General features: G+C 44.4%; 1 protein-coding gene across 1 annotated transcript; it reads right to left on the reverse strand.

Annotated features, from left to right (window-relative positions):
* Positions 1 to 6,934: 6,934 nt before the first annotated feature.
* Positions 6,935 to 10,801, reverse strand: LOC123061236 (uncharacterized). The gene is made up of 5 exons (XM_044484235.1): positions 10,464 to 10,801; positions 8,469 to 9,503; positions 8,097 to 8,322; positions 7,430 to 7,572; positions 6,935 to 7,349 (listed from the first exon to the last, which is right to left on the reverse strand). Exons 1-5 carry the CDS (start codon positions 10,500 to 10,502, stop codon positions 7,047 to 7,049), a joined length of 1,746 nt encoding a protein of 581 aa, XP_044340170.1. The 5' UTR covers positions 10,503 to 10,801; the 3' UTR covers positions 6,935 to 7,046.
* Positions 10,802 to 11,045: the final 244 nt, after the last annotated feature.

The following is an 11,045-nucleotide window of genomic DNA, read 5'->3' on the forward strand; positions in this document are numbered from 1 at the left end:
GTCGCCATCGCCGGCCCCGCCTCACCTCCTCACGCCGGCCGCCGCCCTGCCTGTCGCCGGCGAACGGCGCTCCGGCCGCCTCGGTTCGCGCGCGGGGTAAAAAAACCCTAGATCTGATCTGAGAGAGGGGTTTTTTTCACTAAGTCCCTAAATTTTTAGTCCAAGTTGCTATGTTCGAGGCTCCGTAACTTTGCATCCGTAGCTTCGATTTGGGCATATAGCATATCGGAATGTTCGACTCGACGAGTATATCATTTCATTCCATTGCATCATTTTCATTTGAGCTCATCTTGATGCCCGAAATGCTGTTAGAAGAGGGCTTCGTGAGTTAATTGTCAGATCTGCTAGTTCATCTTAGACTTTTGTCATTTTTGCCATGATTATTGTGTGCATGATATGCCTGTGAGTCCTTCATATGTTTTGTTAAGGATTTTGTCTTATTTCCATAGGTGCAACCCATGCATTTTTAGGATGTGTGTGGTGACTTGTGCAAGCTTACAAAGTGAGGCACCCGGCAAATCTGTTTTCAGGGACTTAGTAGTTTTCACTAAGCCTGGATTATTTAGTTCATCATGCCATATGTTCAGCTTGTTTTCTAGTAATCCGTGCCTCTTTTGAGGATGATCAGTAAAGGAGTTTTGCTAATCATGTTATGCTCTATCCATCCATGTCTTTTTTGCAATTATGGATCACCATAGCTTGAGTCAATCGAGCTCTACTTTCGCTTCGTTGTGAATCTGGGCAGATCGTCAACTTGTTTGCGATTTTGCCGATGTTATTGTAGTTGATCCGTGCATGCTATGCCATTGTTCTTGCCATGTCTAGCTAGCATTTTGTGCCTTCTTAATGGATGTATGCTTGTCTTGCCATGACTTGCACCGTGATGAGTGCATCGAGCTCGTAAACGTGCCTTCGTGAGTTATATTTCAGCATGTCTCAGTTTTCACAAAGTCTGAAAACTGATTGTGTTTTAGCTATGTTCGTGTGCCCGTTAGTATATTTTGTGAAACCTTTTGGCCCCAGGTCACTTTGCGTCTTTTGTTAAGCTTGTTGAGTAGCTCCATGCCATGTTCTTACTTGTCTTAATAAGGTCATGTATCATGTTGTTTTGCTGCTCCGAAGAGGGCTCCGTGATCTGAAATTTCAGACAAGTGTTAATTTCACTGTCTGGAATCTGTTTTGCATTTGCGTTTTTGCCATGCTTGTTTGAACCTGTTAATTGATGAATTGGCCGTAGCTCAGTGCTAGATTTTTGTTAAGCATCTTGTGTACATCCCTGCCATGCATTTTGTTGTCATGTTTGGGTGCTGTAGCATGTTCATTTCATTGCATTTAGATGCCTACTTGCTGTAAATCGCAGACCGGTGTCATTTTGAAACGCTTGCCATTTCCAAACCGTAACTCCGATTCCGGCGTTCTTAATATCATTTTCGAGCGATTTCATCTCATCTTTCCAGTGGCACCCTTGGAATTCCAAGTTGAGGCCAGGTTCATGCATTCCTGTCATATCTTGCATTTGACATCCCGCATCGCATCCCGCATAGCATATCATCATTTCATCATATTGCTTGGTCTTGCACGTGGTTGATTGTGTCCTTGTTGCTTGTTTGTCTTGTTTGGGTAGAGCCGGGAGACGAGTTCGCTACCGAGGAGCCCGTTGAGTTTGCTTGTGAGGATCCAGTCAACTCTGACAACTGTGCAGGCAAGATGATCATACCCTCGAAATCACTACTATCTTTGCTATGCTAGTTTGCTCGCTCTTGCTATGCCAATGCTACGATGCCTACCTTTTGCTTGTCAGCCTCCCAATTGCCATGTTGAACCTCTAACCCACCATGTCCTAGAAAACCGTTGATTGGCTATGTTACCGCTTTGCTCAGCCCCTCTTATAGCGTTGCTAGTTGCAGGTGAAGTTTGGAGCCGTTCCTTGTTGGAACATTTATTTACTTGTTGGGATATCATTATATTGCTATGTTATCTTAATGCATCTATATACTTGGTAAAGGGTGGAAGGCTCGGCCTCTCGCCTAGTGTTTTGTTCCACTCTTGCCGCCCTAGTTTCCATCATATCGGTGTTATGTTCCCGGATTTTGCGTTCCTTACGCGGTTGGGTTATAATGGGAACCCCTTGATAGTTCGCCTTGATTAAAGCTTTTCCAGCAATGCCCAACCTTGGTCTTATCATTTGCCACCTAGTCTCTTTTTCCCTCGGGTTTCCGGAGCCCACGGGTCATCTTATTTAAACCCCCCCCCACGGGCCAGTGCTCCTCTGAGTGTTGGTCCAAACTAGAGTCCCATGCAGCGCCCCCTCGGGGAAACTCGAGGTTTGGTTTTAGTTGTATGGAGAGCTCATCTGAGTGTGCCCTGAGAAAGAGATATGTGCAGCTCCTATCGAGATTTGTCGGCACATTCGGGCGGTGTTGCTGGTCTTGTTTTAACCTGTCGAAGTGTCTTGTGTTACCGAGATACCGAGTCTGATCGGAACATCTTGGGAAGAGGTCTATTCCTTCGTTGACCGTGAGAGCTTGTCATGGGCTAAGTTGGGACTCCCCTACAGGGATTGAACTTTCGAAAGTCGTGCCCGCGGTTATGGGCAGATGGGAATTTGTTAATGTCCGGTTGTAGATAACTTGAACCTTAATTAATTAAAATGAATCAACTGAGTGTGTTACCGTGATGGCCTCTTCTCGGCGGAGTCTGGGAAGTGGACACGGTGTTCGAGTAATGCTTGTGCAGGTTGTTCCTCTAGTTTTTCTCGCTCGCGCTTTGCCCCCTCTTCTCGCTCTCCTTTGCATATAAGATAGCCACCATATATGCTAGTCGCTTGCTGCAGCTCCACATGTATTTGCCTTACCCTTCCTATAAGCTTAAATAGTCTTGATCGCGAGGGTGCGAGATTGCTGAGTCCCTGTGGCTCACAGATACTATAACTCTAGATGCAGGTCCAGGTGATTCCTCTCCAAGTGACGAGTACGAGCTCAAGTGGGAGTTCGACGAAGACTCTCAACGTTACTACGTTTCCTTTCCCGATGATCAGTAGTGGTGCCCAGTTGGGGGTGATTGGGACCGTTGTCGCATGTTGGGTTTTTCTTCTATTTTGGCGCCGTAGTCGGGCCATGAGTGTTTTGGATGATGTAATGTTATTTATGTTCTTGATTGACGTGGCGAGTGTAAGCCAACTATGTTCTCCCCTTTATTATTCATATTACATGGGATGTTGTGAAGATTGCCTAACTTGCGACATATGCCTTCAATGCGATTATGTCTCTAAGTCGTGCCTCGACACGTGGGAGCTATAGTCGCATCGAGGGCGTTACAAGGGTGGAACCCTGGATGGCCGATCTTTCACGAAAGGAGCGGATCCCGCGATGAACACGATGAACACGAGGGGAAACACGAGAGAAACACTAAAACCAACAAGAACGATCACACATGTGCTAGATTCTCGAACACGAAAGAGTTCACACGATCCACGATCAACAAGGGACAATACACGGTAACTGGTTCTTCTCCAAAGGAGGTCTTGATGGGGCCACCCAAAAGGGGGTCTTGAATCCAAGGGGATCTTCTCCGTAGAGGGGCCGCGGTCTCTCTAGAGGAGTAGATCCGATGTGGATGCGCGAGGCTCTATCTCTAATATGAGCTATCACAACGCTAACCCTAGAAAAGAGGAGGAGGTCTATATATAGTCTTAGAGGTCGAAGGGGGTACATGGGCTTCGGCCCAACACGGAATCAGCACACAGGCGTCGGACGTGCAGTGGTTATCGGTCGTCCGGAGGCTCACGAGGGCCCGGACGTCCGGTGCTTGTCGGGCGTCCGTAGATTCGGCTCGGATGGGCTGGGGTCGGACGTCCGGTCGGGGTCGGATATCCGAGGCGTTGGTCGTCCGGTAGTATTCGGAAGTCCGGCGTTTTTGCGCAGGTGTGGTAGCGCCGGTCGTCCGGAGGGGGCCGGTCGTCCAGTGCCTGGAGTTCGTCGGACGTCCGAGGGTCGCCGGTCGTCCGGTGACTGGGAGTTTCGAGCAGTCCTTCTTCTTGTCCATTGAGCTTGGTGTCCTCGCCGTCTTGTCCATTGGGTGTAGCTGATCCGTGGCTTTCCTCCAAGTACCTGATCACACATAGGGTTTCCACTTGAGGTAGTAGCCATGTCTCATGCATAGAAAGTGGTAGTTCGGAGAGGAGCAAGTTCACCTTATCTTCGATAGCCTTGGCTCGTGCTCTTGTCATTGGTCCAAGTGGTGTCGTGGGAGACGTAGGTAGATCCATGGGGATGACCTTGGGATGCTCCGCATCACTTCATGAACAGAAGGAGATCTCCACAAAGAAAAACCTGCAATGTGCATTTGCATTCAAAAGCAAATTACTTATATGCACATCTTCAGGGGGAGCCCTTTCAACTTCATGAAGCCAATGACCACGTACTTTAACTTTCACATATTTTTATCCTCGTTGAAAACTTCAACCAGTTTGTCATCAATCGCCAAAAATGGGGAGATTGTAAGTGCATCTAGTGCAACCCCTAGTTGGTTTTGGAGTATTGATGACAAACGTGGTTGAGGGACTAATGTGTTTGTGAGATTCACAGGAGAACACAGGTAGAAGTCCCTCATTGATTCGGTTTACTCGTCGGAGATGACCCCTAAAAATGCATGAAGACATTAAAGACAATGGTGGTTCGTGAAGACATTCACTTGAATACAATGGAGTGTGAAGACATAGTTTTTTTTTGTAGTTTCGTTTTCTTCTTTCCTGAGTCATAGGAACCACCGAACTGTTAAGTGGGGTCCAAGTGAACAAAGTTAGAAGACTGATGTGATGCTCAACCCAAAACCTATGTCTTCGAGTGAAGACAATGAGAGAAAATCTTATCTAGAGTTGGATGAGTCAGCTTTGCTTGTAGCCCAAGTCAAGCTGTCGCGTGTGTTTAAAATCTGACCGTTGGACATGTGTAGGTTCCTTAGTGACCCAGGGTCATTTCGGACATATCATGTCGGGTTACCTCCTGGCTATAAATAGCCCACCCCCTACACTATAAATTGGTGGCTCCTTAGAATTAGTGCACGACTATTGTCGTTTGAGAGAAACCCACCTCCGAAGCCTTTGAGAGAGAATCCTTGCGAGGACAAAGCCCAAAACACCCAAAGACCAAAGAGTGTTTGGCATCACTGAAGTCTTTCTATCCGCGTGATCTGAAGACTTATTACACTTGAAGATTGTGACCTTCCAGTCGGTTGTGTGTCGCATTATGAGGATCCAAGGTCATTGTGGATCACCGGTGAACGAAGTCTGTGAAGGTTTGGAAGTCTACCTTGAAGACTTACCAGAGTGATTGGGCGAGGACTAAGTGTCCTTAGCTCAAGGGGAATAAGGTGAAGACGCGATCTTCTTATTTCAATCTCAGCCTCCCTAACCAGACGTACAATTGTCACAGCAACTGGAACTGGTCTACCAAATCCTTGTCTTCGTCAAGCAACTAGTTCTATCACTTCACCCTTTACTTACTGTTTAGCTTCGTGAAGTCATTGCTTGCTTGCTCTGTTTGACTTCACTGTGTGAAGACATTTTTCTTTGTTTTCATATTTGGCTTCATACTATCTTCCTATTCTGATCCATTCTACCTAGCTGCTATCTGTCTTTGTGTTTACTCTCTACTATCTCCTTGACTATGGCATGGCTAGTGTAGTTTATCTTCCACTGCATATTGTCTAGGTTGTATTTGGTTGTCTGTCTTCGAAGACATTGCCCGTCTTGAAGACTTTCATAAAAATCGCCTATCCAACCCCCCCCCTCTAGTCGATAACTAGCACTTCCACTGATAGTCTCTGTAAACAAAGTGCAGACAAAAATAATGGAGCAAGAATACAAGATCATGCTCACTAACCTTGCAAGACTTGACGCTGCTCAGTTGCAATATCTTGATAACACCAAGGCACAAATTTTGGCATCAAAGTGGTAGGAGGTGCGAGTGCACATGGCAGCCTGGATGGCTACGGTACTGGGAGTGGCAATGGCAATGGAAGTCATTAGTGATGTTTTATGATTGATCTTCGCATTTATGCTTTATGTGTTGATGTCCTTGTCTAGGTGAACAATATGTTGCATGTTTGATCTTCATGTCTTAACTGTTTGTTATGTCTACTTTGAACAATTTATCGGCTACTTTGCATGAATACTTGGATACGTATCGGATACGGGGTACGGAGATACGCCTGGCACTACAATTTTCTAAAAACTAGGATACGGAGATACGTTTGTATGTACATATTAATTACTAAAAATGAAAAAACAATTGATAGGAAGCGTACTGTTTTACTGAAGTCATCGCAAGTGCTTAACAAATACTGCATTTTTTTAGTTAATTCATTCTTCCTTCGATGGACAATGTCGATGGTTCAACATAATTGCTTAACAAATATGGTAATCAGATCGCAATTCTCACATCAAATTCACACCCACATAGTCGCATAGATAGATAAATAGCATAATTTAGGTTCGGGTTCTCATACTACAAACCAGTCCACAAATGAAAACAAGAGTTCACAACCAGTTCACAAGTAAAACAGGAAGTTTTCACGTTGAACGAAGGGGTTGTGGCTTGTTTCACCTCATGATCTGCATATCGTCGAGTAATAAAGTGTGTTTCCCTCAATTTTTTCAGTGCTGTAACTTCAAATGTAAAAGTAGAACATAAATATTCTGTCTAGTTCCTATTTTGCATATTCTATGGTTACTCTGGTTTTGTTTTGTTGTGGGTGTCTTGCCGAGCACAAATATTTTTTAGCTTCAGTAAGTCAAGTTTCATCCCATTCCTAGTTCAAAATTTTCTGATCAAGGTTGAAAGTTATAGTCTCCTATGAGCATTTTGTTTAAAAATAGCGGCTAATCATCAAACTTCCCGTGCAAACAGCAGAAGTTAAATTTGCACAACATACAGAAACAGCAGTGAGAATCCCTTCTCTTTGCTATACTGTCGCAGCAAAATATACAGCATTCGCGCAAGTAAAAAATTGTTATGATAAACCCCACACATGCAGCTAAGCTGAACTCACATAGACGTATCCAGCAATGAATCCATCAAAATCACAGGATTGCTGTCTCTCGGTTTCCAAATCCTATCTGACCTTGCTTTCGAAAGAATACCGGCGAAAAATCTTGACGATGAAGAAAAAGAAGGGGGTGGGATGAACTCAGTTGACAGCCTGTTTGAGCCGTATTCTATAGCTTGTTCTAGTGCCACGATTTTCGTGCCTGTGCTGGCACTCTTACCACAGGGGCAGACACTAATTTTCCTGAAGCATTGTTTGTGGAAAATTGACCCACAAGAACCACATCTTGTAGCTTCATCTTCCTGAAATTAACATAAAAGTTTTCCTTAGGAATGAAGATGAGGCTGCTTAGAAATCATAAATCGAAGATTCGGCAGCGCACCTGAAATGGAAAAATAAGGGCCAGGGGGTCATCACAAGCTTGTCGAGCAGCACAAGGAAAGCCAGCATCATAGCACACAAGGCATTGCTCCGTGATATGTTCAAGTATCCTATTTGATACGGTCTGCACCTTAACTGGAAGTGCTGTGTCAAGAACAGATTTTGTATCAGTTATGCAGGAAACACCTTGAGATTACGATTTCAACTTCTATCTAATGGCTTGCTATTTTTAGTCCAATTTTTGTATCATCAAACGTTAGTCAGAACAATAACCACAGGACCTTGCATATGAAACATCCATATCAAACGTATGTTAGAAACAAAAAAAGATATTCACGATCTAATTATTTCTTCTAGACGAGATACTCAGGGATGTTGCGGAAGCTGAAGCTCCTTAGAACAGGGTCTCAGTATCCTAACTTCAATAGTTCTAAGCAGGCTGCAATTTCTGTTTGATATACCAAAATAATGAAGAAATAGCGAGCAAATATTAATCTGATTGACATGTGTACATCTTTTACGCCACCACCAAAGCATGTCAGCTAAACTCTCACACACTAAACAAATTTAACCTCGCCAGCAACAAAATACATGTACATCTTTTACACTGTCGTCAATTGATAAAGGTCACAAACTCAATAACATATAAGTTCATGGATGAGAAATACCTGCAAAAGCTCCCTTCGAGAGATCGACAAGGTCACGAAGCGCAAAAAAGTCATTCCCATCAAGAAGGTATCTTCGAACTCCTAATCCTCTAAATATGGAGTTCTGAAAAGGACATTGGAGACAAGGAAGCATGGCAGCTATTTTCTTCCGGATACTCATGATGTTAAGCAGAGCAGGCACTTTAGCAAAAAGGAAAGGGTTGACAGCAGTTACACAGAGCATAGGCTGAAAATGAAAAAAAAACAATCCATTTAATAGGGCCAAGGCAAAGCACACAAGTAAAATTATTATATTCTGTGGTACATTCCAGGCACGGTATGAATAAACAAGAATTAACAAACTAAAGAAAAACATAGAGTAAGTATCTCTACCTGGTCATAGATGGAGTCCAAAAATGCTTTTGCTAGCTGGGAAACTGGATATAAAGAAAAATCCCAGTGGTGTAAAACTCTTGCTGGCAGAACCGCGGTATCATTTGTGTGACAAGAGGCACAAAATAACTGTCCAGTGTAAGCACAAAACCGAGGCTTGTTCCATCCAATAGTTTGTACAAGTTCTTGCAGCAATGTTCGTCCAGCATCCAAATGCCTATGACATCCCGCACAATTGTAGTGTTGAAACTCCAACAACTGTCTAGTCGACTTCTGAGGCCTATCCTCCACAACAAGTGATATCGTCTTGCCCATCGAGGTAGAATCCTTGTGCAGAGCTCCATTGCAGTCTGAATCTTTGGTATGTAAATCGCTGCTCAGCCTTTTCAAAGATCGCGGAAAAAGCATCTTTAAAAAGCTTTGTTCATAAGCAGGTGTCCCCGGTGACAAAAAATTAACCAGAGGGGAGGGTGTTCCAAAGGGATAATTAGAGGCGAGCAAAGAGCATAAGCAGTCTTGAATAAGACCACTTCTTCCATTGACAACATCTGGGGATGCATTCCCAAACATTTTACTGGACTCTTTCTCAACATTTATCCATGTGGGTGGAAGACTCAATCCTTTCTCAGAAAAGAAGAGCTTGAGTTGTTGATAAAGTGCATAAAATTCACGGTATCGACGCTCAATTTCCCACTCATCTTCGCCACTCCTCACTTTCAACAAGTATACAGTGTACTCTTTGACCCCAACCATCCGCTCGCCGAAAGAAACATCCCCTGTTCTTTGCTTTGCCCCCACAACCTCCACCGAATCAATTTTCGAAAGATTGCGAGAAAGGGGATATACATATGCATCATCTGTACCAGTGGTAGAGGCAGTGGTGCTGCCATCTCTGAAATGCTGATTTTGGTGAGCATTATTAACGCGGTTATCAGTAGAAAGTCCACTTTCACGCGGCTCCCCTGAATTGAGTAAAATCTGTTCCATCTCTTGAACCATATCATCAAATAAGTCACTTTCATCAATGTTGTCCACCTATAATTGGAACGAGATACATCAGTCTAAGAACGCAGTTGAAAACACATTGATTTATACTATACTCCCTCCGTCCCCCAAAAGAAGGCCAGTAAATTTTGTCTCAAGTCAAATGGTACAAAATTTGACCATATTTGTAGAAGGAACTATTAACAACTACTCCCTCTGTCCCACATATAAGAGTGTTTTGGAGTATACAATACTAAAAAGATATAATATGGAAATATATTTTATTGTCTATTTGGTGATACCAATTTTGTGTTTTACATGCTAATAATTTTTTCTACAAACTTGGGTTAAACATTGCACCATTTGACTTGAGACAACAATTATACGCCTTGTTTTTGGAGACGGAAGGAGTAACACACAATTTGATCAAGCAAGGGAGCAACAGCAAGCCATCTACTTATTTCCTTTTCATGTAGAAGACCACAAAGAGTCTGACTATCTAGACCTGATACAAATTGTAGAGTTATCGTCTATCAAACGATGCACGACCTACAGAGTTGTGCTAGTAGCACTAGCAAGCCATCTACTTCTACATTTTGTCCACTTTATTTCAATGTGTTGCTTTGAATCATTCAAGGTTAACTAAAGCTAGGTGTAATCCAGTTGAGAAATGGATGAGTATCACAGTATTGAAACCGCAGAAGTGGCTGTAAACTCTATAAACGGTGACCAAAAATACCCCCAACCCCAAGCACAGTTGCTCCTAGAAACTACAAAAATCATCTTTGTTTCCGTGGAAACAACTTGGCCCTATCCCGCAAGTGCGATTGTGCAGAAATGATAAGCCAAACAGGGGGATGGAACGCATCCACACATCCATCTACGCAAGCAATTTACTTTGCTACTCCCTCTGTTCCGTTTTATAAGTCATTTTAGAGAATTCAGTACAAAATTTCGTAGTTCAAACATTTTCTGCACTTTCCACAAATATCCCTGGTCGGAGAGTGGTACCTGAAGACGCCGTAGTCGTCCTCTCGGGGCGCCCACCATGGCAGCGCGCTTTGGGCGACCTGAAGCGAGGCGATTAGCTGCCGGTGACCTCGATCTGGGGGGCGGCGCCGGCTGGCCTGGGCGACCTGAAGCGAGGCGATTGGCGGTGCCGGCGACTTGAAACGAGGACAGCCTGGGCCGAGCTTGGGCGACCTAGGGAAACGACCTGGGGGCGACGCCGGCGATCTGCGGGAGACCTGAAGGGAAGGGGGAGATGGCCTGGTAGAGGCGAGGAGCTGCTGGGGGAGGCCGATCTGCTGGATCGCTTGCGTGTGTTATTCTGAAATTTGGCTGTATTAATTACCTGTGTAGGAGTATTTTGGAACAGGGGTAAACATGTCACTTTGCTGGTTTTTGGAGTTGTCTGAAAAAGCCAAAACGACTTATAATACGGAAGGGAGAGAGTAAATGTTAACGCTACCTCAACAGGATGAGTGCGTGGCAGAAGAGCCGGTGTATCAAAACCCAACACCGCCGCAGGAGAGCCGCGGTGGGAGAATCTGGTCGTGGTGCGTGCGGTTGGTGGAGGCGACTCAGTTGGTG

The sequence above is a fragment of the Triticum aestivum genome, chromosome 3A (genome assembly GCF_018294505.1).
Source record: "Triticum aestivum cultivar Chinese Spring chromosome 3A, IWGSC CS RefSeq v2.1, whole genome shotgun sequence".
Classification (NCBI taxonomy): domain Eukaryota; kingdom Viridiplantae; phylum Streptophyta; class Magnoliopsida; order Poales; family Poaceae; genus Triticum; species Triticum aestivum.

Excerpts from the sequence above, each read along its gene's own strand:
- LOC123061236 (XM_044484235.1), bottom strand. The coding sequence starts at position 10,502 with ATGGTGGGCGCCCCGAGAGGACGACTACGGCGTCTTCAG. Across the intron at positions 8,323-8,468 it reads TGGACTCCATCTATGACCAG|CCTATGCTCTGTGTAACTGC; the intron begins GTAGAGATACTT and ends TTTCATTTTCAG. Across the intron at positions 7,350-7,429 it reads CCCTTATTTTTCCATTTCAG|GAAGATGAAGCTACAAGATG; the intron begins GTGCGCTGCCGA and ends TGTTAATTTCAG.